The following is a 26539-nucleotide window of genomic DNA, read 5'->3' on the forward strand; positions in this document are numbered from 1 at the left end:
TTAAGCTCGAAAAAGTAAAAAAAGTAAGTGAATTTTATGAAAAATGTGTCTGTAATCGATAATAAAGTCTAATTACACCAATTAAATTAATTAGCTTCATGCATGACTACCATGATACTAAATCTTATAATAAGAAATATTTAAAATCATTACCAACCTTACTTCTTCCTTTATATTATTAGCTTATTTTTAAATTGAATTATGTTTTGATATTTTATTTGGTACAAAAAGAGAAAATTTAGTATATATCTAAAATTTAAAAATTGAATAACACACAGATTTTGGACAAAAATTCTGGCCTATTCAAGTTTAATTTCACCTTAGTTTTGTGAACACTACCTTCACATCCTCCCATCAACTATGAAGTATAAATAATAATTTCATAAAAATTCTATAAATAATTTTTTTAAAAATAAATGGGAATAAATATTATTTTATTAGTTTAAATGCCAATGGTGTGACAGAGGGGGCACCTTTATTTCCGCGAAGCAGCACGTGTCAACGCGTCATTCTGACCGGGTTTAATCTCCACGTGGCAAAATTCTACCGGCGGAAAACCAAAATGGGAAGATCCGATCCCAGCCGTCCATAGCTTTTTTTTAGTCTCCTCTCTCAAGTCCTCGGCCTTCTTCAACGCTCAGACCCAAGTCCCCATTGAGACTCTCCTCGCTCTCTCTCTCTACTGCCTTTACCTTCATCTTCATAATTCACATAACAGTTGGAGAGGTAAATGTTATCTCACTCTTATGATTTTCTTCTTCACTACTTCTTTCTACTGTTTCCTGTGTTTTTTTTTTTTTTTTCAAAGGTTTGTGGGTGTGTTTTCTTTTCCGTTTGGTTGCTGAGAAAACGTGGGAAAATGGAGGAAGGATTTTTGTTAGGGGTGTGGTTCGCAGTGACATTTGCGGGATTATGAGTTTTCTTTTCTTTCCTTTTCCCGTGATTTCTTGGTGACCAAACGGGGTCTTTAGTGCGTGATTAGTAGTTGAAGTGCGTAATTATGGTCTCTGCTTGCGGCTTCTAGGGTTTATGGTTCTGGATTGTATTAAATTCTGATGCTTGATCAGTAGTTTTTTACTTTTTTTTTTTTTTTTTGTTGAACTGGTGTATTATTCTGTGAATTTGTTGCTGTAATGAATGGAATTTCGCTTACTTTGTTGGATTGAAGCACTTGGTTGACTTTGATTTCTTAGGGCTTTACTTGAAAATTTGGATGTCTTGGCATGCAGTATAATCGTTTTGGGCCTTTTCATCAAGGGTATGTAGTTCCTACTGTGTTCTCTCTCCTTTTTTTTTTTTTTTTTTTTTGTAAATTGTCTAAGTTTTTTCGTTCTTATTTTTAGGATTTTCTGGATTACTATTTCTTTCTTCTGCCCTTATTTAGCCCTTTCTCTTCTTCTTCTTTTCTTTTGAACAGTTTTCTTTCCCTTTTGCCTCCTAGGATGCCATGGGTCCTGTGTATCAGATTCAGCAACTTAAAAAAAATTTATGGTTTAAGGATAAGGGTAAAACATGGCCAAATTTATAGATTATTTTATAGTAAAAAATATCACACCTGATGGATCACATATGATGGGTCACATATGATGGATCACATCAGTTTGTGTGTGAGTGTAAGTTTAATGAGCTTTCATATTAACCAAATAATGTGGAGTAGATGGAGCACAACTGTTTATGAAGTTGAAGAAAACAAAATTAGGAGCACCCAACTAGAAACCATGAATGGTTGGCATATGACATATGTTCAACATGATTATTTAACTCAATTGAGATCACATCAATTTGTGTATGAGTAAAACTTTATACACTTTCATATTACCAAACATTCTCAAGTAGATCAAGTACTGCTTCTGAAGTTGAAGAAACTTAAATTTAGGAATGCTCCACTAGAATCCATTGAGTGGTGGTGTCTGAAATGTGTCTCACATGATTATTTAGCTCAATTGAAGTGTTTATGCTGTGTAGTTTTTAATACATGATTTCATGTTTAATAGTTGGTAAGGAGCAAGGACTATTCTCTTAGTCCTGGACCTTTTTTAAATTGCTAATAGAGAAGCATTATAGGCTATTGAATTAGAAATTAGGCTTATGTAAACACTAAAATGAATAACTCAAATTCTTATCTAATAGCAGTACCATGCAACGGCTGGGTTGATTCAGTGTTATGATAGGTTTTTAGACCTGGTTTTTTATTCCTCAACTTCTGCTGTAGTATAGGACCACATTCCTGTACACACGAGCGCATGCATACACATGTATTTTTTCCTAGGATATTGCCTGAAGAATGATTCTAATAATTCTTTGTACATCTTGAAAAAATTCAATCTTTATTCTAATACATAGTCTACACAGTGGCTTCTTTGATGTCTGTGCTTCTTATCTTGATACTTTGCATGACAGTCTCTGTGCTGCAGCTGATTTAACCTTTTAGAGGCATCTTGTTTCTCACTGATGTACTCGGTTCAAGATTGTGGCCCGCATCAGAAATACAGATCAAATGCCATCATTAAAGATGAAAACCAAGTTGAATGCGGACTGTTTAAGACAAAAAAATGGTCTCCATGTATGTCAGAAGTCAAGTACGATATCCAAGCATTCTTGCTCTCGCATTAGAATTTCTCAGCAAACAGCAGAATTTGAGTCATGTATTCAAAGTTGTCAGGATGGTAAGTAACAAAACAAATTTTCCACTGGAAGAAATCTTTCTATGTTGACTAAAGAGTTCAAGAATGGCAGGTTATTTACTGTATTGTGTACCGATATTTAGATCTCCATGTTGTGCATCAGTTATCATGTAATTACACGGGTACTTTTACGTAACAAAGAATAAGTCAGCGTAAACTGCAAATACTGAACTTTTATAGTTTGCCTCATTGTCATATCTGATTTTGAAAATTAAGGTTGGAATAAGGTAAGTTGTTGAAATATGATATTGCATTACTTTAGTTCACAAAGTGCAGACAACATGCCCAATCAGACCATGCCTATGGGACTTTTCCGAGTTTTATTTATAGAAGGAAGGCCTAGAAATTTATAGTTATGTAACTGTATATTTATATTTGACATCAATAATATAATAATATAGTTATGTGCTAGTGTGTTGCAAAGGTTTTAGGTTCAAGTTGTTTGTTCCAAGTCTTATATTTGTAAATTTTACTTTCAATAGAAAATCCTTGATTCGCCTTCAAAATTTGAAAAATTTATGAGTGGTTGGTCTGCTTTGGATGCAGATGGATCAGCAAACTAAACATGTTAAGACATTTAATCTGCAAATGACAAGTAAATATTTTATTTATGGCATGCCTTCAAATGCTTTAGTTGGTTTCTCCTTTATGCAGCGTTGAAAATAAAATCTGAAAAAATTACTTGTTGACATGGGCTAAATGTTTGGTGGAGGATGTTAATTTTTCCCTGTTAGCCTTATTCATAAATTGGAGTAGGGTCAGGCAGGTTAGTGTTCATTTGTATTTTCTTTTCTTTTAGCCATGGTGCACCTTGTACTTGGGTTACTGCCTTTTGTTAGGTCCCCCCCTTTTTTTGTTCTTCTTTCTGAATCTTTGATAGAGAGAGAAATTGATTAGTCATTAGAGAATGCGTAAACAGAAAAGCGAGCACATCCCATGTACATTTAGGAAATACACAAAGTACCCAGATGTAGGAAAAGGAAAGAAAAGAAGGAAAATAGGGTTGAGAGAATACTCCCTAATCCAAGCCCAAGGCATCCACAAAATCTGCTAATGAGAAATTTACAAGCCTCAAGGGGACACTAGAACATTCCAACAGGGAAAGACTCTTTTAATTATGGTTAGAAATCTTGTCCTTGAATATTCTGTCATTCCTCTCTCTCTCTCTTTCTCTCTCCAACTATTCTTTTAGGTGCCTTTACTGTATATATCATAAATTTCATATTAAGGAAACAAACAAATACAAAATCTGCAAAAATTTCAAACATAGTAGAAAAAGGAATAGTATTCAGTAGAATGGGAAGTTAAAAAGCTTAACAACATCTCAAAAAATGCAGAACATGGCTAGGAGTTTTCTTAATACTAAAGTTCCAATAAGGAACTATACTAAAAATTTTCTATTTAAATCTGAAAAGAGTTTTAAGCGCAGTAGAAAGAGGAAATTTAGTTTTTTGTGGCTTCTCTTTTGAGGCCTTTCCTTTAGATGCCTCTTGTATATGTTTTGTGTACTCCAGTGTGCCTTTTTGTATTAATATTATATATACCTTTCTTTGCCTATCAGGAAAAAAAAACATGTAGAATGGAAATTGAACAGCTCAAGAACATCTTAAGAAAATGCAAAGCATGGGTAGATGTCTTCTTAATTCTAGAGTTCCTATGAGGATCTATATTAATAAATTCCTATTTACCTTTCTTTTTCTTTTTTAAGGAGAGGATTAAAGTCTATTTCCTAAAGCTGCAAAAACAATTGAAATTGGCTTTCTCATATGTGCATGGTTTGTGCTGAATTGTCTATCATAAGATACAAACACAATGCATTATGTATAAGTATTATTTCTCATGGGATGTGATGTATGCTTGGCTTTTCATTTTTGTTATTGTAGCTACCTATCAAATTTTATTTTATTTTTTATTTTTTATTTTTTATTTTTTGTTATTGTAGCTGTGTATTTTAGATTTCTAGCCTTTTTTATTTGAAATTTCTATTCTTTAGTTGTGTATACTTGTTGTTCTTGTAGTTTCTTCAAGCAATGAAGTCTCCACACAGGATACTGGAAGTAATGAAGCAGCTATTGACCAGCAAGAATTGCTAGATGCTGAAAATCTTCAGTTTCAGATGGAGTTGTCATCTTTAGTCGATCCCATAACTATGGAGAATACGGTACTTAGCAAATATGGTTAATCATAGAGATTAAAATTTCATATTTCAAGACTGTTATATGAGTTTATTTATTTGTATTTTTTTTAAATTAGCAAATATAGTAGTTGTATTGATATAAAAATAGTTTTAAAAATTTACAATACACAACATGTTCAAAAGTAAACCAATTCCTTGGATTGCTATGAAAAACACCATTTGATTTCAAAATAGCACGATCTAACTCAAAATTTTTACCCAATTGGGCATTTTTGACTTATTTTTTAACCATTTGTTTGATGAGAAATGAAAAGAAATATCTAAAATTCAAGTGTTTGAAGTTGAAGAAGCTACTTTCGAAGTAACAGAAAGAAAAACAACGACTGGAGTGGGAGATTCAGAGTTGAAATGAGGATATTTATGCTTCTTTCTCCAAAAACTTATTATATGCGTTTATGATATTGGAATCTCCCATGGTTAGTTGGTCATTCTGTTTTTATTTTGTGTAATCAATAGCTTTAGGAGGTATAGAAGAGGTCTTTTTGGGATGTTTATAAAGGAGTTTCTATAGGGTGCATACTGAAATTTCACTGCAAGAAGGTGAGGGAAGAATAGCTGGTGTTCTTTTTTTTTTTTTTAAATTTGTTTTACATAAGATGATGAAAAATTTAGCTCTGGATTGTCTTTTAGACATGCCAACCTTGACTATTCAGTACTTGCCCACTTTCTGAGTGTGCCAGTATTATCTTGCTGGTATAACTAAAAACAATCATGGATATTTAGTTTTCTTTGTTTTCTTATTTCTTTTACACATAATTGTCGTGGTTGTTTACTTTATGCTTGGACTCAACTCATCTTTTGGTGTTTGAGCAAATATTGAGGACTCGTTTTATTATGTCTCTTTATCACAAGTTGTTATGTGGTTATGGGTGAGAAATTAAGGTTTGAGACTCATACGTTACTCCGAAGCTTACATAGGCTATTTTCTCCATGCTCTCCCTCCCATTTTTTTAATAGGCAAAATAACAATTTGTTAAAAATATCAAGTAAAAGGTGTAGAAACTAAATACACAGGAAATATATAAAGGTTGCCAAAGGGGCAAGAAACAAGAAAATGGAATGCACCAGTGCAATCCCACCCAATCCAAGGAATCATACACAAATGAGCATCTTGCCCTCACACAAAAATTGGACCAAGAAGAGAATATCTGAATAAGAGAATCCTTTAACAATTGAATCAACTTCTTGACACCTTCAAAAGTTCTTCAATTTCTCTCTTGCCAAATAGTCCAAAACAAATATAACAAGGCCAATCTCCAAGCTTTTCTATGCCTTTTCCTCAAAAAATTACCAGACATATTTCACCATACAAGGCAATAGCCATGACACATTAAAGAGCGAGAATTATACATACCATAGACTCTACAGGTTGCACCACAATGAAGAAGGATATGATTGATCATCTCCTCATGACACTTGCACAAGCAACACTAGTTAGCTAGAGCCCTACCTCTCCTCTTTATCTGGTCTAATGTTATAGTTTTTCCTTAAACTGCCTTCCAAGCAAAGAACACACCTTTGGAGGAGCTTGAGAACCATATACTTCTTTGACAGGAAAAGGGATGTCTAGAAACTTCTAGAACTCATTATTAGTAAAAGGAAATCATTTAAAGTTATGGTTGGATACGACTCATATGAGACTAATCATGACAAGGTGCAGGTAGGAGATGCAGTCTATTTTCCCAAATGTGCCTGTTTTCCTTTAAGTTAACAATTATATGGGGTAATCGATAACTAAAATGTGTAATCTTATACATGGAGACAAGTATAAGGAAATATACCCTAAAGAAAAATCTCTTGTTTCCTTTCATTTTATTTTGGCTTATCTGAGGTGTTGTCATTTTGCATATACTCTCTCTCTCTCTCTCTCACACACACACACACACACACACATGTATAGTAGTATGGTTATAAACTCTAATACCATGACAAAAACTCATAATGGTTCATTGTTGTGCAGGAATATGCCACAGTCCCCTGGCCATCAAACTTAGAGACAATTTTCTCACCTGTTCTTGAGTCTGTTGACGTTCACAGTGAACTAAATATTCTCAACAGTGCAGGTATTGTGAAAAGTCTCCAGCAGAATAAAAGAATAAATAGAAAGAGTTATGAACTTGGATGCATCTAGCTAAAAGAAAACTCAAATGCAAATTTCCCATCACTTGCTTCCAGTTCTCTCTTTTGATATGATTGAATGTATATGAAAAAAATACTGCTTTGACGATCTTCTGTTTTTCTAGGTAAAGTTTTAATGTGCTTTCCTTATTGTGGTCTTGTTGGAATATGTGTTGTTAAATGTATTCACTAGTTGTTTGGTTGAAGGAAGGACAATGAGGACCTGCATGATTTGCATCTCCTTAATAGCTTTCATTGGAAAGGAGCTAATGTTTTTTTATAACTTGGTAACAGTTTGAAGAAGTAGAATGTGGAAATGTTAATTTTTCTTTTTTATAGCTAAGAAGGTAAATATGGATAAGTTATTAACCATATTTTGGCAGGAAATGTAGTTATTTTAGACCAGATCTTTATACAGTGGTTACCCCTCTCATTTTGTACTTACATGATTTGTGTGTTGAAACATGTTTTATGCACTTGGACAGCACCTGATATTTTTCCTTCCCATTTTTTACATATGAGATGGTTTCCCACTCAAATCTGCATTGGGTAACTATTTCAAGTTACCAGAAGGCGATATCTTGTTTCCAACATGTATGAAGAATTCTTGTAGGGAGTGGGAATACCGTTAAACATTAGAACCATGCTTCTGTGAAGAGATTGTTTCTCATATGCTTACCCTTTTCTCATTTCACTGCAGGGAGCTACAATGAACCTTATTTGGCACAGTTGATAGGTGATGATAGTGATGATAACAGCAGAAGCTCATCTGACTATCAAACTTGCAATGTATCAGATTTTTACATTTCTGATATGATTGTTGCAGACCTACCCATTGATGGGAACTCCATGTATGATGACATTATTGGGATCAATCCCTTTCCTGATTACAAATGTGGTGAACCAAGTATGTTGTTTGATGTGGCTGAGCAATGTATGATACTACCTTTCCTTGAGGATACTAGGGAAGCTAGAAATATCCACAGTCCTACTTCCTGTGAAGAAGCCATGGTTGGTTCAGACAATTCAAGCTTATATCTAGCAATTCATCAGATGAGATCCTGCAACCAGGAATCTGACATAAACCCTTGCTCTGACCAAGATCAAGCAGAGTGCTTTGATCCACATTTGTTTATCAGAAATTTACCAGACCTATCTGATGTGGTAGCAAATTCTCGGCCTACTATATTGCCTAAAGAAACACGGAAAAAGAAGAGTATTACCCTAGTACTTGATTTGGATGGTAAGAAAATTTATTTCTTATCCTTTTTCCTGCAACTCTACATTCTTTGTGCTGTCCAGTTTCTTTAATATTTTGTGTGTATGTTGTATGATTTCCCACTTCTTACCTTTGAGATAAGATATTATTCCATTTAATTTCCAGTAATGATATTGTCTTGTTTAACGATATCCTTTTGAAGGATCAAATCTTTGTTCATCCTTTTCAATGTTGCAAGAATTTTTTTACTTATTCAGATGCAGCCCCATGCACTGGTCGGGCAAGTATTGTAAGCCTTAGATACATGAAATAAGAAGACAACTGAGTTACTGAGTAGAAGAAAAAGGATTCCTCAGTGTCTAAACCTATATCAGTTTAGAGGGAGCCTTTGTTTTAGTTGGTCATTATGAATATGTGGCATAATCTTAATTGCAACTCAAAAATTTAAGAGCCATTGAATTTAAAAGAGTCAAAAAAGAGATATTCATTTAGCTATCTCTATGGATTAACTGGAGATAAATGAAATCATTTAGAACTTCAGTGCAGCTTGCATATTCAACTAAAACATCGGAAAGCCTGTAACTTTAGTTTATAATGATATTTTCTTGATTCATGAATTTATTGGGAAAATACTACGAAAAGATGTGAGAAAGCATAATCTGAAATATGTTCTACCTTGGAATTTTCAGAACATTGATGAATTTTCCATACATTGTTGTTTTATTTTTGTCTGTTAAGTTCTATTAGAGGCTTCTATTGGAACATGAAAATTGTTATATATTTTTTTGTGGGGGAAGGGGGGAGGGGGACTAGAGATCATGCTCAGAAAAAGGAAGTATCGCAATTCAGGACCTGTTGTGGATACCTAAGAAACTGTTCACAGTTTCCTTAATATTCTAAAGCAAATAGTGACTTGGATTTCATCTCTGTGTCGTTTCCAATCAAAAAATAGTGACTTGAATTTCTCCTCAAGAAAACTTCAAATTATACATGAAAAAGTTGCAAAAGAAGGGAAAAAAGGACTTCCTTGAAAAATTCAGGATGCCTGCAAAAAGAAAGGAAAGGAAAATTAAAATAAAAAAGAAAGAAAAAAAATGGGACTTATTGTATAGGTCTCCTTGTATGGTGGAGGCATTTACTCATGCTTTAATGAACTTCTTGTAGTTTGTGGGGAGGACCCCTCATCCTTCTCTTGTTTTTTTTTTATCCATAATTAATACATCATTGTTCTGATAGAAAAAAATAAAATAAAATCAGGATGGCCTTGCCAATATATCTCGTAATGTAGGTTTCTTGGGTGTTGTTTAAGTCTTCTTTTTTAATATAGAATTTACCATTTCAAGAATGTATGTTTAAACCATGACCACATTTTATTTACAATGGCCTACATGTGTACAGAAACGCTCGTGCATTCTACATTGGAACATTGTGATGATGCAGATTTCACCTTTCCTGTTTTTTTCAACATGAAAGACCACACTGTATATGTAAAACAGAGGCCTTACCTCCATACTTTCTTGGAGAGAGTTGCAGAGATGTTCGAAATTGTTGTTTTCACTGCCAGTCAAAGCATCTATGCTGAACAACTTTTGGATATACTTGATCCTGATGGAAAGTTTTTTTCTCATCGAGCTTATCGTGAATCATGCATTTTTTCAGATGGCAGTTACACTAAAGACTTGACGGTTTTAGGCATAGACCTTGCAAAAGTTGCTATAATTGATAATTCGCCCCAGGTATTTACCCTCCCCCTGTAGCTTTGATGGCTTTGACCTCATGTAACTTCATTTTTTAATACTCTTATTTTTTATTTTTATTTTTTTAATTTCTGTAGTGGTCCAGACTATCATAAGCTTAGGTATCTGAAATAATAAATAAAAAAGATGGGATATCAAACAATATGTTAGTAAACCAATTGTTATTTTAGCTAGGAATTTGGAGAACGGAAATGGGTATTGCTCACTAATGAGAACTAGTGATTCTTGCATATTTTACAGAGATTAGAACTATGGGTGGATCTGACCATTTTTATAATTGTGCCCTGCTTTCAATTATAAAAATGGAATATAGAAAATGGTCCCTCAAAGTTTTGTTACTGGTATCTTGAAAAGGAGGAATGGAAACAAGGGCCTGTGACTTCATTGGAAAAGAGCCTGATTATTGAAATCTTCCTTTCTTTGATGATTTCAGGTTTTCCAGTTGCAAGTGAATAATGGGATTCCTATTAAGAGTTGGTTTGATGATCCGTCAGACCATGCACTAATTTCACTACTTCCCTTCCTAGAGACCCTGGTTGATGCTGATGATGTCCGTCCTATCATTGCCAAGAGATTTGGTAACAAGGAATAAGAACCCCTCCTTGGTTCTCTTTTTCATTAGCTCAAATTTAATGACTCCTTCCCTGTGTCTCTTTTTAAGCAAAAGTTATGCTTCAATCATGTTCAGTTCTCATTCCTCTTGAGCTCTTTAGATGATTGTTTATACAATAAATAAATCAGTAGCCTTGTTGAGTCAGCTTTTGGTGCTTGTCCCCTTTCTTTTCTCCTCTTGGCTAACAAACTCAGTGAAGCATTCTTACCTAATTTGTCTCAACAAGTAGTTTCCCGAGAGCATATATATCATTTTCATTGTACAGTTATAGGTGCTATTTTATTGCAAGAGTGTGTATATGTACTATTTTTATTGTGAAATAAAATTCTTACAGACTCTTGTTTGCCCTTTATCTATTGAGCCAGTTTCCAAGAAAGTTTTTTTCTGCTCTTTCTTCATTTTTCTGCCACTTCTATGAAATTATTTCACTCCCTTTTGTATTCTTGTAAGAAGATATGCATGAAGTTTGGCTCTTAGCTGAGAGAAATGATGTTATCCTTGATACAATATGGTGTTCCCATCTTTTGTTTAGTTGTTTATATTCACAAATTGAATATAATTATTTTTTTTAAAATGTTGACTAGCTTTTCTCTCGATCAAATTTTAGATATGGGCCTTAAAAGGAATTTTGTTCCAGTTACTTTGTGTGCACAAGGAATGATATTATTTCAAGAAACTTACAACTAGAAGCAAATTGGAACAAAGGAAGTCGAGATAACCTAAAAATATGATAGGCTAGATAATTCCTTTGTAACAAATGGATGGATATGTATTATTATCAATATAACATACTATAATAAGTAAAGATCTGAAACTTAGCCTATATCCATTTCTAGGCAAAGTTAATTAAAGAACAAAAGGAAATTCTATTATATTGAAAAAGATTGAATACCACTGAAAGTTTAAGCAAAAGATTTTTAAACAGATCTATTGATTTATGTTGAATAAAGTGAAAAGTAATATGAGCTGCATGAGGAATAAGATACTCACCTATGTAGGCAGTAGGTATATATGAAAGTGTTACTGCTTTCATGGGAGAACTTTAACATTTAGAGAGAACAAAGTGAAGAACAGAAACTTGGTCAAGCCAAATATGTAACATTGTTAAAATAGATTTGACTGTAACCATCCGTACAATATAAGACATTATGTACTCTCATAGGTGTATTGTGCTGCATGTGCATGTGTGTTTGCACACATGATGCAGAACAACTTTGGAAGTACCGCTTGAAAACTTATGAAAGAAAAGGAACAAAATTCAGCGAGGGTTGTTTGTTAGAATTGGATTTAGTTGTTTAACTATTTATGTTTTATTCATTAGGGAAAGAAGTTATTCATTCTTGGAAATGGAATCCTTGTTTTATTAGGAAAATGGGTCCTATGAGTCTATATAAATGCATGTAATCTTTCAGATTTCATAATAGAAGTTATTGAGAGTTCTAATAACTTGCTTGCTTTTTGGAAGATATGACTGCCTTCTTCCAATTGAGATTGCTTAGGAAATCTAGGTGTGACTGCCAATATATATATTCTCTTTTTTAAGGCTTCCTTAACCCTTTTTGTCTCATTTTGCAACTTGAGAAATTTCTGTAGTGCTGGAAATTTAATGATTCTGTATCAGTACATGCTTGTGTGCATTCTTGGGGGGTGGCAGACGGAAGATTCTGATACCACTAATTCAGTAAGACCCATGTTGTTCTGTCACATTAATGTTCTTTCAATATTATATTTTATAATCCATGGTTGTCATTGTGTATGGGCATCACTTGGCTGTAGATATGTTATTGATTTCTGACATAATTCAGGAATGCAATATTTTCTGTAAATTTTCCTGTTCAAGTACAATAAGTATAACACTGCCCCTGATACTGATGTCTAGGTGGACCTTATAGATAAGTAATTCTCTATGCTAACCATAAGGACGCTTCTTAATTGTATAATTGCACACTAAGGTGGTGTTTGTTTGTTTGCTTGTTTTTTTTGCCTGAAATCTGAATACACCTGAATTTGATTCAAATCTGAATAAATATAAATGTCATCAAGTATTTAGACTCTTTGTTTTTTATTAGTGTCCGATTTATTAAGTTTGTTTTTATTCATGTCTGAATGTTGAATGCTGTTTTTATATATTAAAATGTCTATACATCAGTTATGTATATATATATATATATATATATATATATATTAATTTAAAAAATAATAATTTGAAAAAATAGTAACTTAACATGTTTTCAAATATCCTAAAATATCAGAATTTATTACTGGTATAAAATTTTTATAATGATTATGCAATTAGTTGGAAAATTGGTAATTGGATAATAAATAGGGTTTCTAATTGTACTTGATTGGTAAGAAAACATTAAAAATTTTCTAAGTTAATACTTGTTTCTATATGTTTTATCTTTGGATTATGGATTTTGGATTAGGGATTTGTGATTGGAACTATGCATTTCATTATTGAGATTAATTCATTAATTTTTAGATTTTTAATTTGCAAAAGAATGTCAAATTCTGATTTTTTATTTTTTAAAATTAATTAGAATTATTAACTCTAGTGGGTATTTAGGTGAGTGTGAAATATGTTTTGAGTTCTAATTAAAAATATTTCATTGAAATTAAGGGTAGTTTATTTTGATTTTTTTGTATGGTAAGAAGTTGAATTTTGAAAATTTGTAGTAAATTCATTTCTATTCTAATCCAAAATTTATGATTTTAATGTTTTTATTTTCATTTATTTTAATGAGAAATCTATACAAATTTATGAAATTTGATTTCGTTGAGAATTAGATTTATGAGGCAAAAATAGTGACTATATGTGGTAGAATTTCTATTTGTGAATTGGAATTTTATGGATTTATTATTCAAATGAAGTGATTTTTATATTCTTGGTTTTGTTTTCAAGTAACAATTCATAAGAAAATTTGGGATCTAAATTTTTCTTGAGAAATAAGAGAGAGAAAAAAAAAAACATAATGTATTTAAGTCATTCTGTTTTATTTATTTATTATCATTTTTTTCTAATAATTTTTTTTTTTTAATGACAACTTTTCTTATTATGTTGAATTCATTCTCATCCAAATTTTACGAGATTGAGGTGGTTTAATTTGTCATTTGTCTTTTTATTATCTAAAAATTTTAAAAATGAATATGGTTTTATTTTATGACAAACTGTGTTTAAGAATCATAACAAAGTTAAAAGGTTGAAAAAAGAAAGAAGAAAAAGTTACTTTCTCTGTTAAGATAAAAGTTAAAATTTTTCATTTTTTCCATTAAAACAAAAATGTCTTAAAAAAAATTGTCAAGTTTAAAAGCAACTAGCTTTAAAAATGTCTTAAGTTTTAAAGCAAGTTGGTTTAAGATTTAAAGTCAAAAAAAAAAAAAAACAACCCCTAAGACTCCTCTGTTTGCAATAGTTTATATATGAAGATCTATCCAGTTCTAAAATCAAAACACTAATAACACATCTTGAAAAAAACTCATAAGTTGGTCATGTACAACTTAGGAGGCTCCCTAACCACATGTTAGATTTTATAGATTGGTTAGGACCTCCTTGAAGGGGTGGTTGGTTTTTGTTGCCCTTTATATTTGGTTTTGCTTTCTTGGCTTCCTTTGTATATGGCCTGTGTACTTTGGTGCACCTTTAGATAGTGCTTTTAATCAATTTATTTTGTTAATTATCCAAAATAAAAAATAAAAAAAATGTGCGACATAGATTATTTAATGTTATATCATAAGTGGTCGGGGTCTGGGATATATACACCATGGAGAGGGCTCTACACCAAGGTGTTCAACCATGAAACATGCCATTTTAACCCTACCTATCTCAGAGTGCAAATCCTCAAGAGGTTGACAACACCAAGTTCTGATATCATGTTTCTAGAACTAAACTTAAGTTGAGGGAACACGACAGATGCTATTAATTGAGATCCCAATTTGAAGTTACCGTGGTTGGGAAACATGAGAGGGAAGCAGTGGTAGGAGTCTGGTATCCCACTACATTTCAAACTTTATGGGTTGATGGATCATGAAGTATATCCTAGAGGGTACAGCCTTAATTTCAAGTATGTGGAAGACAATTGTACAACCCAGCTGACAGTCCTTGCATGTGATAGCCTCCACTGATACTAACAATCCTTCTAACACTCCTACTATTTTTCATGCCGTATCTGCAGGTGAAGATCAAAATGGATTGGCCCCAAGGGAAGAAAAAAATAATAGGTATGTAGATTTAATAGCTAGCTATCTAATTGTTAATTATGTAGGAAGTTCTTCTCAACTGTGGATTACCCTGACATTTTTTCCTTAAAAAGATGTGACGCAATATTAAGAACAAACTAAGCTGTATAATTTCATACCAGGATAATCAGATACTTAGTCATCTGCTTTATTTCTTGTTTCTTTACAAGTCAACTCCCCTTGTCATGTAAAGATGATAAGTAAATGTATTTTTTGGCTAGTGGAATACTGTTTTGATAATTTGTAGATTGGTTCTTCAATTGCTTGCACTGCTTTAAATTGTTGCTTTCCTTAGAAAGTGTGTAGTTTGAATGGCAAACAGAGCAATTTGAATGCAGTGCAGTAACTATCTCATTCACTAGTCCCCAGGGATTTTTCGCTACCGGCTCTATACTCCAATAAAATTTGTGTTCTGCACCATGGAACAATGTACAGGAATTTATTATTTTCATTCACAGTTGAAGTATGGGACTTGTGAAATGGTGATTGGACACAGTTTTCCTTTTATTTGCCCCTTCCTAAGGGGGATTTTTTGTTTTTGTTTTTAGTCGAAGTGAAACATAGTCCATGATTGTCAGAGTATGAGCATCAGTTGAGGAACTCAGGCATAGAGTGTTGCCAGATGCAACTGAATGATATCAGATTGGATTTGAATATATGATGTTTGATTTTTTACAGATGGGATTATATCTTTGTGCAAATCATGTAATTAGAAGTTCATTTTGGTGACAGAAGCGATGTGTGTAAACTGAAATATGCACTAGAGCTTGAATAAATCTTGAACAACTGCGTGTTTAGGTAGGCAGTTTCTCCTCTAGTTATTGGGCTTTATGCGGCATTCAGAATGAACGTTCTGAGGCTCTGAGCTGTAGAGCTACATTTCAACAACACAACACTCAGGGTACCGATCATTTTGCTTCAAGTTTGGTGAATTGCTATTATTCATGCGCTGGTTGGCTGGGAGTCTCACCCAAATCTGTGCACCATGCGCATTGTATGGTTCTGCATGCCAGATTGGTGATCTAGTATTTATACGTCTTGACTACCCTAAATTAATCCTTGGATTCCGTTCTTTTGTGTAACAATCCTTAAAAGAGGTATTCTTTGAAAAATCTTCAAAATCACAACGACATCGAGTGTAATTCCATTCTGCATATGAAATGAGGTCAACTTTCTGTTTTTAATGTTAACAAAAGGAGGAAAAAGGAAAAAGAAAAATAAAACAGTTGAAAAATGAATAAAGGATTGCAGAAAAGTATTTATGAATTACTATATTTAATATTTGAATATTTGAATATCATATTAGATTAATTTCTTTCATTTTCCCCTCCCTCGTCACTTGCAAACGAATAAATTTTTACATTTTCCCTTCTCTCTCCTGCCAACGAATAAAATATATCTTCTGTTAAAAAGGAAATGACTAGCACCCTTCAAATCAAAATGGCCACGAGTTGAAGATAAAAGATTGTTTTCTTGAGTTCTACAAGGAAGATGATATAAATGGATTAAAACAGCTTGGACTCCTACAGACAAAGTCTAGTCAAACTTTTACAAGAAGGCAATCTTAGAGAAAGAGGAATTATGATACAATTTAAAAAATAAGAACAAAATGAAATAAAACAAACCTATTGGGGTTAGGTAATGCCTCTACACTGAGTTAATGGGGGAATTATCATCCGTCTGTTTCATTAATTTTGGAGATTGTTGTTGGACACCCGGTGATGCTGCATGTTCAGATGAACTGGTACTATGTGGAGTCGCTGGCTGGCCCTGCATAGCAAAAGAAACATTTTTCAGTGTAAAAGACATAACACATACAGAGAGAGATCATTCAATAAAACAAGTAACTCAACAATTTTGGTTTAAGGGCGAGTAATTAAATAAAAAAGAGTTGTCCTATCATTTCACTAGCTTTGGAGATGGCTCTGCCAGCGACATTTTTTTATGGTGAGTTGAGGTAGCATCCATGGTGGTTTAGATCCATGTAGATGTATCCTTCTGTAACCACATTGTTTCACTCACCTGGGGTACCATAATCTGCTGATTTGATTCCGTTCCTGAATGACTCGTGGCATCATAGTACTGCAAAGAAGCCTGCTGTTGTCAAAGGTAGCAGATCAGGATGCAGACCAAAACATACTAATATACTCAAATTTTAGAAAACAATTTTTTTTTAATTCCTAAGCCATCCTGTTGCAGCTCTTATACACTTTTCCCCTAAGCTGCCAGCCTAGCATAAGGGAGCAAAGGTTAGGCTTGAAAACTCTTGGAAAAAGAGAGGGAAAAAAATCCTACTTGTTTGGACATTTCTTCATTTAACTACCCCAAAACTAAAATATATACATTTAAAAGATGTTACTACTAAAAATTAGGTAGCCATAGATCAATCAATAAGCTAGTTAACTTTTTTGGGGAAAAATTTCCATAAATAAGGGAGCAACAATTACAACTACTACCTCCACTAGTGGGAGGGAGAACACAAAGAATAGTAAAACTTGAAACAACACCATGACAGTACACAAACTGGTATGATACTTTTTTGAATTTGGAGAAATGTTTCAGTTATGAAATCATAGATAACAGTGACAATTAATGCTGATGGGTCATGTTTGTGTCATGCTAAAGTCTAGGTACTCTATTACATAAGTCAACCCAAACCCAACAATAATTGTGTAAAAAATGAAAACTCAAATATTATCTAATTATTAAACTAATAACACATCATATAACTTATTTAACCCATTTAATAATTAGATCTTCATATATAATAATTAAGTTGAGTTAGGTCTAGTATAAGTCTATATAATTAATGTTTCAACCATAACTCAATTAACATATTTATTTAAGAATAAATTTAAAATGAGTCAAATATGAGTTAAATAGTTTAAAATTATAATTAGGTTAATCAATGTGATTATTAAATGGGTCAATTTGAGTCAAATTTGTATTATGCAGGTTGACCCAAAAACTTTTTATTTATTAAACGGGTTATATAGGTCGATACAAATTTGATCCAAACTCAATCATACTCAACTCAAACTCTTGAAAAGCATGTTGAGTTTGAGTCGCATTGGCAAATCGTATGAAACTTTGCCACCCCTAGATAACAATTCTCTTAAATTGAAACAACCCATCACTCCAGCTTCTAGTATTGATGCAAAAAAATGCCATACTCTTAACAGGTACAAGCATGAAATTAGGGTCAATGCCTCTGTTTAAAATGTTAAAGGTGGAGAACTTCAGAAGTAAGCCATAATAGGGTATATTATATTCACTGCAGACTTCAATTCGGTCTAGTGTAGAAACATATAATCCTCCTGCATGAAACTTTTGACCTTTAGCAATTGATTCCACTTTGAAATTATTTGTTATGGACCAGGATCTTCCCTAAGAATCTGGGCAGCACTCGGGTAAGACAGCCTGACCCAATTGGCCCTAGATACCATAGGTCACAGAACTAAAACTGTGAGCCAGAGGAAGAAACACTTAAAGAAAAGAAGTGTAATAACATGAGAAAGCCTTGCTACAAAAACTAGTTCAACTCTCCAAAGATGGTTACAACATGTTAAGGGTAAGAGTTCCCCTTCTACTAAGACAAAATTGTGTATAGCACCACTATTGACCATGGTAACTGTGGGCTTCCCATTGATGTTTGTATCCTCAAAAACAATTATCTATTCTAAGGCGCCATTGGCACTACTGCCACCTTGAGGTAGTTTAATAGTTGAAGAGATCAAACACTTAAGTCTTCTTGCTCTTTTTATTTTATCGAAGCATTGAAGGTCTTCCTCTCTAAACAGTCCCTGGTCATTGCATCAAAAGCATTTTAACTTTGAATATGAACTTTCTTTTTTCTTTCTTACCCTTATCCCTCACTTGCTGGGGAGTAACTATTGTTTTCCTCACAAGGAGATTTAGATCTTCCCTTTGACTCAACCTATATCATGGTCACCTTGACTCACCCACAAGCATTATGGCCATAGCAAGATCCTTCATGCCATGTTGTAAAAGATCTTGCTTAGCCGTACCTTGGAGGTTATCCAAGAAATAGGAGCGAAGCTCTATGTTAAACATTATTAGGGATCTCCAACATGACCAAATGAGTGGAGAACTCCTTCGCAAAATCTCAGACAGGCCCAGTGTGTTTCAGCCCTTTCATACTCTTTTGAGCTAAGTGGGCTTCATCTTTTGGGTAGAACTGCTTTTTGATTTCTTCCTTGAAATCATCCCAAGTATTTATGAGTTTAGGCTACTCCCCCTTTCCAAAAATTAAAAGACAATACAAAATAAATAGTCAGGATAAAAATTGTGGAACAATATTTTAGAAACACACCTGTTGGTAGTTGTTCCATGCCTGCTGAATTTGTAATGGAGTTATCAGCAGTTGTTGTTGCTGCTGTTCTTGATCTTCTTTCTGTTGCAATTGTTGCTGCTGTTGTTGCTTTTGAGGCTCATGTTCTTGTTGTTGCTGCTGTAGTTGCTGCAAGTAAAGCAGATGTTGTTGCTGCTGCTGCTGTTGATAGGATTGTTGCTGCTGCAGTACATACTGTTGCTGTTGCAACTGCAGCTGTTGCTGATGATTTTGTTGATGCTGGAACTGTTGTTGGTGCTGCTGAAGATAATGCTGTTGCAGTTCCAGATGCTGCTGTTGATATTGTTGTTGCAAAAGCTGCTGTTGATGGGATTGCAGCTGCTGGGACAGTGGCTGCTGGGACGGTTGCAGCTGCTGCTGCTGGAGTTGCTCGGACTCTTGTGGGTGCTGCTGCTGCTGAGGCTGTTGCTGCAATTGTAGTTGCTGTTGTTGAATAAAATGTTGCTGCTGCTGGTAGTAATAATAATGCCACATCTGATTATATGCTTGGCTATTCTGCATATGCCCATACTGCTCATTACTTTGCATGGGATATTGAGACACCTGTGCTTGAGTAACAGGTTGGGCTGGCACTTGACATGAAGATGCAGAGGCAAAGTTTTGTTGCTGCACAATTTGCATTGGCCAAGCATGAGTAGCTGTCAAATTGCCCTGGCCAGCAGTTTGAATTGGATGTTGTGCTTGGCTCCCTTGCTGATTTTGTTGGTTTTGCCAAGAAAAAGGCTGACCAGGATTACCTTGGCTCACAAGCATTTGAGTGCCTATTTGATCTCGTGGGTACTGTTGTTCCAGAGGAACATGCCGGGAGGCACGCCTTTTGTTTCGTGAATGCCCATGGAACCTAGGACTGGAATCTCTGTGAACTTTATCAGCATTGTTCATTTGACGCCAATTTCCAGCACCATTTACAGACAACTGTGGGTGTGGAACTGCTTCTGATGGTGGAGGATTTTTATGTCTTTCTGGAGACATTTGAATTTGAGCATATTTATCAGTACCATCCGTTTGATTCCATTTTCCACCACCACTTTTAGGCACCAGGGATTGTGACAATTCTTCTGTTGGTGTAGGAAGCTGAGGACTAGCTGAAGACAAAGGACCCACTGATTCACTGTGAATTTCAGCAGGATCATCAGCTGAAGTGCCTACTGGGCTGGAAGAAGGGGGGTTTTCATCAGTATTGTACACACTCTCAGTTATGATTCCATTTGATCTGCATGCTTCTTCAGGAGCTTCAACCTCATGAGATGATGCAGGGATTGATTCGGGAGATTCCTTGCCTTGAGGATTCAAAGAGAGACACTCCAGTGAAAGAGACTTCGGGTCCTGTAAAGGTTCATGCTCAACCTCTTGCTGAAGATCATTTGCTCTGGACAATGCTAACAAGGCTTGTACAGATTCGATTTCATTATATTCTTTAACCACGGAATCTGACACATTTGGTTCAGAAGCCTCTTCTCTGTGCTGCCCTGGAACTTTGGGAATGACCAGTTGCAATCCCTCCTGTGCACTTTTGTTAGCTGCTTCTGGTTCAAGCTGGACATTGACAACCTGCTCAGAGTGGATATCATGATTTTCTGGGCATGACAGTCCTTGCTCTTCTATTGGGATCAGGGCCAAATGGTCAGAACCAGAATCTCCAAATGGATGACAAGGCATTGCAGCGATGATGTCTGGTCTTCCTTCCATAGCTATTCTCAAGGGTTTTGAACTCGTTGCTGGGTACTTATATATGGACATAGTCCTCAAACAGTGGGGAAACAACTTTATGTGACGATTCCATGCCTTCTTTACGTCATAGATAGTTCCACAGAGGTCAACAAACTGCTTCCACTTAAGATTCATTAGTATAAATGACTTGGGATAGAATAAGTTTTCTGGCATGAACATTTGAAGAGAGGACAAGCTAAATAACAGACCAAAAAAACCATGGTTGTGTTTAAGGAATTAGCATCCTTAGATGCACATCCAAGAATTGATCAGCAAAGAAAATGCATTTAAAAGAAGAAAGTGGTTCAAGCAGCGGATTGATACATGTGGAGATGCATGTATTTTGAGTTATTAACAGATTCAGGACAGCCCATAAACTGTTGGGTTGCAACAAAGAATTCATCAAATATGTGGTTGTAGGAATATAATAATTTCATCCAGCATGAACAATAAAACAGAATTCAGAAAATGGAGAGATAAAATTAAATAAGCAGCATCAATGCACAAACAAAAGAGAAATGTTTGCCCTTTCAAACTATATCAACCAAAACCAGTATGACAGAAATAGTAGTATGAGAGTTCAAAGAGAAATTTTGACCTCTAAATATAATCTTGATATATACTCCCCATCTTTAGCACTCAAACCTTGAGACACATCAGTCCCAGGAGATATTGCATTAGCAACAACAGCATCTACCACATTTATGTGCCTTGGCCCTCCATGCATCATTGCAAACTTTATCAATTCCTGCATAAGTAACAATCGGCAATTATATGGAGTAATTATGAAACATTAAACAGCATTTTGATGTTCTCATGGATATAGCCTGGATTTACAATACCAGAAACCAAAAACTATTCAAATTGTCAAAATTTGATGCTATTCTGGATTGTCTTCTCAAGCTTTATTTTCCACCAAAATAAGGTACTCTTTGGAAGGGAAATGGACTAAGTAGACTAAAACTGAAAATTTTCGCAGATCAACTGCAATGCAAAATGTGAGACTGACATCCACCATGTGGTAAGTAGCAGACACAAACAACTGCCACCTAGACATAATTATAGCAGCAGTTTTAGTGACAGCTGCAAAATAACGTGCAGTACTTTTCTCAAGACCGAACTCAGTCTTTAGAGATTTGGCTTCATGTGCTTCCAGTTTCCCCCAAAAGAACGCATGACTTTGGTGAACCACTCACTCAAGCTTGTGCACGGTCTTAATCCAAAAGTGCTTTTGCACTTTATTATAAAAAAATTTATGACAAATCAATCATATTTACTGCAACATGTGGCATTACATTTACTGCAAGTTTATCGTAAATACCGAAAGCAACAATATAATTAGATGGATCCAGAAAAAAATTACCTCTAGAAGCATTTTGGATTCAGGCACACATCTAATGCCATCTATTAATACGTCTCTAGCAGCATCCACACTACCAGTGATCTACAATCAAAAACAATATTAGAAACAAATCAGTAAAATATAACTAAACCAGTCTGTGCATTTGACATTGTAGAATTGACCAAATTTTCAAAAAAAAAAAAAAAAAAATTGTTCATAAAAAAAACTCAAGCTAAAACTGCATATTTACATTGCCATTGCATACAAAATGTTTTTGATAGGCAAAAGGATAAAATGTATTACCTAACAAAAAAGGGGCACTACCCTTAGTACATAGGAGGTATACAAGGTGCACCAGGCCAAAGGAAAAACCAAAAACACCACCTATGGCTGTTCTATGCACAAACAACTTACAAAATCAAGCAGTAGTTAACATCCACCCCAAAACAACTAAACCAACCAAGACTTTAAAAAAGGGTCTTTAACTGCCAAAGGAGATTGCTCAAAAGCTTCAAAAACTCTTATTCCTTTCTTTCCAAAGAGTCCAAAACATGCATGAAGGGGCCTTCTTCTAAACCAACCTCCTTCTTTGCCCCACGCATCTATCGTGGCACCTAGTAAGGACATGAAGGACTTTTCTTCAAAGGACCCAGGCCACCCAAAAATAGAAACACCAAACACCAAAGTGATGATGACCACATTGATCAGAACAGGATCTGCCAATTCTTCCTGTTGCTTGATAAGACAACACCAATTCAGCAAGTCCACCATCTTCTCATAAGATAATCAATCATGGAAAAATTTTCTCCTAGTTACCTCCCAGCAATGAAGTCAACCTTGGATGACACCTTAGAAGCTCAAATCCCTATATAAAAACTTATAGAATGACTTAATTGGATTCCTTCCCCACTAGCTTATCAACAAAGTTGACCTGAATGTATACCAAGCTCAAAAGGTGCAAAAACTCTTTCACCACCTCCAACTCAAAATCAAGAAGCTCCTCCAAAATCATGGATTCAAACCACCTATCCTCCCCAGCTCATGTTTCTCAATATTCCATCACCCAAGCATCTTTAAGAACTGCTAAAGTGAAAAAAAGCCTAAAAGTAATTCTTTAGACAATGTTTGGTCATTGGAAAATTCTATGGGAAATGCAAGGAAAAAAAATAGAGAGGAAAAGTAGGAGAAAAGAAAAATTGAAGGAAAATAAAAAATAGATTCAAAGTCAATAAATTATTTGTATATACCCTTTTAAACTTATTTCTTCATTAACTCTTCTATATAAAGATTAAATAATTTAAATATATATAAATTTCTTACTAATTTTAATTATATTTTATATTCTTTTGTATTTTTCATAGTCAAACCAAATAAAGAGAAAATAATTGTGTTTAACAATTATTTTCTTTCCTCAATACTTTCCAAGAACTAAACATAGCCTTATTTCATCTTCCCACAAGACTATTTGTCCAAAATTGTTTAACCATTACCACTGGAGATGTTGGTTCTCACTTGAAATGCCTCCCCACCAATCTTGAAGCACTAACCCCCCACCATCTCACCATATTTCCCCACAATGACTCACCTCCAAAGGTAATTGCATTTATAAGAAAATCTTCATAACCATTTTCCAAGCAATGCCTTATTCACTAGTGATGACCTTCTAATCCCCACTTGACTATATGGATCTTCCAATTGGAAGGCTCACTCTTTCAAAGAAAATCTCTCTTAATTTCTCTCATTAGAGTTCCACTTTCTTAGGGATCATTAGGCAAGACATGAAATAAATTAGGAGGCTAGACATGGTGCTTTTCAACAAAGTGAGCTTGCCATCCTCTAATGATACAACTTCCAATTTTAAATCTTTCATTTACTAAATCCTAAATTAAATATTAAATCAACAACAAATAACTTGTTTATTTCAATGCATCAATATTAAGAGGGATCTACCCCTCGTTATAGCAGTGGAATGTGAGCAATCGACTATTGGTCACTTGCACCTTTTCTCACTATCGTTCGTTTCTTCTCAGCACCTTCTTACTTGGCTCACTCTAGTCAACACTTAGTCCACTTGCCTCTCTTGCTCTTTCATGGTGTAGGGCATTCGATTTTAATTTCTCTTAGCAGGTACAAAATAAAAGGTGTGGGTTTTAAGACTTGTACCTGCACCTTTCTTCTTATCTCACCGGAAAATGATTCCATAGCATCAAAAAACAATTCCATCACCTTGTTGACTACCAACTAAAAGTCTACTTTTTCAATGTGAAAAGGGCCATGAAAAATGTTTTCGAGCGAATGATGTTGTTGCAGTTGTTTGGAAGGACGAAGCAACTCAAACAGAGAGCCAAGAATGAAGCTAAGTCATCTCACTTGAGAATTCTGGAGTTGGTAATGTTCCAAAATTTGAATATATAAAGAGTTGCAAGGGTGGAGGGTGTGTAGGGGATGAGGATGAGTTGGTGTGGTTAGGGGCAAAGAATGAAAATTTTTCTATTAAAGACTTGTATAAAGAGTTGGAGTTAGGAAGACAATTGGATTTCCCTTCAAATGTTATTTGGAACTCTTGGGCACCGCCCAAGGTGGGCTTTTTTGCTTGAGAGGCCACATTGAACAAAGTTTTAACTTTGGATCACATCAAGAGAAGAGGGTGGGCTATGGCAAATAGATGTTTTCTTTGTTGCAAAAAGGAGGGATTGGTTGATGACATTCTCATCCATTGCGACAAAACAAGAGCTGTTTGGCACCTCCTTTTTTCACTTTTCGGCATGTCTTGGGTCCTTCCCTCTTTAGTGAGAGAGACACTTACAAGTTGGCATAGGTCTGTTGTGGGTAGAAAAAGGAGAAAGGTGTGGAGAGTTGCCCCTTTGTGTCTTTTTTGGACAATCTAGAAGGAAAGGAATAGTAAGGTGTTTGTAAACATAGAGCATTCTATTCATAGGATTAAACTTAATTTTTTCTGTAATCTTTAGGCATGGTTCAATATGTTTATAGCTCTCTGTCCTTTTTCATTTGTAGATTTTGTGGATTGGATAGGGTCTTGTTGAGGGGTGTTTTTCTTTGTTTTTTGGAGGTGCTTTAGGCGTCCATTGTATACTCCTTGTATTCTTTGAAGCACTTTTCTGACACTTTTTTAATACACTCTTTATTTACTTACCAAAAAAAGAAATTCAAATACATGATCTATTTTCAGCACAACCTTCCAATGACCAAAAAAAGTCACATGCTCTAGACATTAGAAATTTTCTCCTAATATCTACAATTCATCTTCCTTTATTCTCAAACTTTTAAACCCTCATCTTTATCTCTCATTGTCTTCTTCTTTGCATCTTCATCTCCATCTTTTCATCATCTTATTTTCCTAACTTATTTTTATTTTTTTGTTTCAAAGCTTTGGATTTTGGATTTTCATCCATGTCAAAGGTTTTGGGTTTTTTTTTTTTTTTTAATTAGAAACAAGCATCTTCAATCATCAATCAATTGATATTTGGTTTTTTGATAGGCAAATTAGGAGAATATATTAAAATTGCTTGCAAAAAGGCACAAAGAGTACACATGAAGTATAAAATATAAGGCCAAAAGGCAAGCACACAAACCACCCAAACAAAGACCAACCCTAAGAGAGATGGTCTAAAGGAGAACTCAAGAATAGGGAGGTTCTCCACCACAAAACCAACCACAATTGAAAACCCTTAACCAACACTAAAACAAGACAAAGACCTCATAATATTGGTGTTGAATCCTCGGCGCTCCTCCCCCTTCCTTTGATTGTGATCGGAGAACTGTTATAATTAATGGAGCACTCTAGTTTACAAATTTCCCTCTCAAAATAGAAAGTTGAGGGGAGATTCCTCTTTCCGCTTGATACCTTAGCCCCATGCCCTTTCTTTCCTTTTCTTGATTCCAAAATCTTTAGAAAGGGGTTGATCTCCTTTCCAAACCCCGCCATTGGCATCCCCTCATAGTTGCTAAAGTTAACAAACTTACTGGGAAGACTATCAAGATCCTCCCCCTTCGAAACACAAGTGAGCTCCATAGCGTGAAAGGCCTTCAGCTCCTTAGTCCTAACCACCCACTTCTTATTCGAAGGATCCTTCACAACACTTCTCAAAAGCTCTAAAAAACTGTCATCTTGAAGCAACATCCTTAGTAGTCGACTCTCTTCATCTAAAATCCCTAAGGAAGAGAGTAGAAAGGCTAGGGTACCTATTCACCTTCACCACGAGGGCTTCGTTGATGATCACTACACAGGGAACACGTTGACATCGACTCTGGCAACAACACTTGCCTCTCA

The 26539-nt window shown here is 34.7% G+C and overlaps 2 protein-coding genes across 10 annotated transcripts in view; one reads left to right on the forward strand and one right to left on the reverse strand.

Annotated features, from left to right (window-relative positions):
- The first annotated feature begins 593 nt into the window (after positions 1-593).
- LOC100258847 (uncharacterized) lies at positions 594-10940 on the forward strand. Of its 7 annotated transcripts, none has more exons than XM_010657322.3 (9): positions 594-726; positions 1194-1258; positions 2401-2666; positions 3231-3279; positions 4703-4845; positions 6842-6944; positions 7700-8242; positions 9617-9954; positions 10409-10940. In XM_010657322.3, the coding sequence occupies exons 3-9, from the start codon at positions 2553-2555 to the stop codon at positions 10565-10567; spliced, it is 1449 nt and encodes a 482-aa protein (XP_010655624.1). In that variant the 5' UTR covers positions 594-726; positions 1194-1258; positions 2401-2552; the 3' UTR covers positions 10568-10940. The 7 variants fall into 7 exon arrangements, with proteins under 7 accessions (XP_010655624.1, XP_010655625.1, XP_059596072.1 ...); XM_010657323.3 differs by lacking the exon at positions 3231-3279 and having other exon boundaries at positions 7700-7735; positions 7826-8242; XM_059740089.1 differs by having other exon boundaries at positions 2415-2666.
- Positions 10941-16253: 5313 nt separating this feature from the next.
- Positions 16254-26539, reverse strand: part of LOC100243465 (pre-mRNA-processing factor 39-2) — a 56067-nt gene continuing 45781 nt past the window's right edge. For 2 of the 3 annotated variants that reach the window (XM_010657324.3, XM_059740087.1), the window contains 5 exons: positions 22270-22350; positions 21505-21654; positions 19158-21020; positions 16847-16921; positions 16254-16594 (listed from right to left, as the gene is read on the reverse strand). In XM_010657324.3, coding sequence (XP_010655626.1) covers positions 16472-16594; positions 16847-16921; positions 19158-21020; positions 21505-21654; positions 22270-22350 — 2292 coding nt within the window. In that variant the 3' untranslated portion in view covers positions 16254-16471. The remainder of the gene's footprint in view (positions 16595-16846; positions 16922-19157; positions 21021-21504; positions 21655-22269; positions 22351-26539) is intronic. The other variant, XM_010657325.3, reaches the window with a different exon arrangement.

The sequence above is a fragment of the Vitis vinifera genome, chromosome 10 (assembly GCF_030704535.1).
Source record: "Vitis vinifera cultivar Pinot Noir 40024 chromosome 10, ASM3070453v1".
Classification (NCBI taxonomy): domain Eukaryota; kingdom Viridiplantae; phylum Streptophyta; class Magnoliopsida; order Vitales; family Vitaceae; genus Vitis; species Vitis vinifera.

What these genes read in the sequence shown, in the direction of transcription:
- LOC100258847 (XM_059740088.1), top strand. Translation starts at nt 2,498, where the DNA reads ATGCCATCATTAAAGATGAAAACCAAGTTGAATGCGGACTGTTTAAGA. An exon ending in CCATAACTATGGAGAATACG is followed by an intron (nt 4,846 to 6,841) that starts GTACTTAGCAAA and finishes ATTGTTGTGCAG; the next exon opens with GAATATGCCACAGTCCCCTG. An exon ending in AAATATTCTCAACAGTGCAG is followed by an intron (nt 6,945 to 7,699) that starts GTATTGTGAAAA and finishes ATTTCACTGCAG; the next exon opens with GGAGCTACAATGAACCTTAT.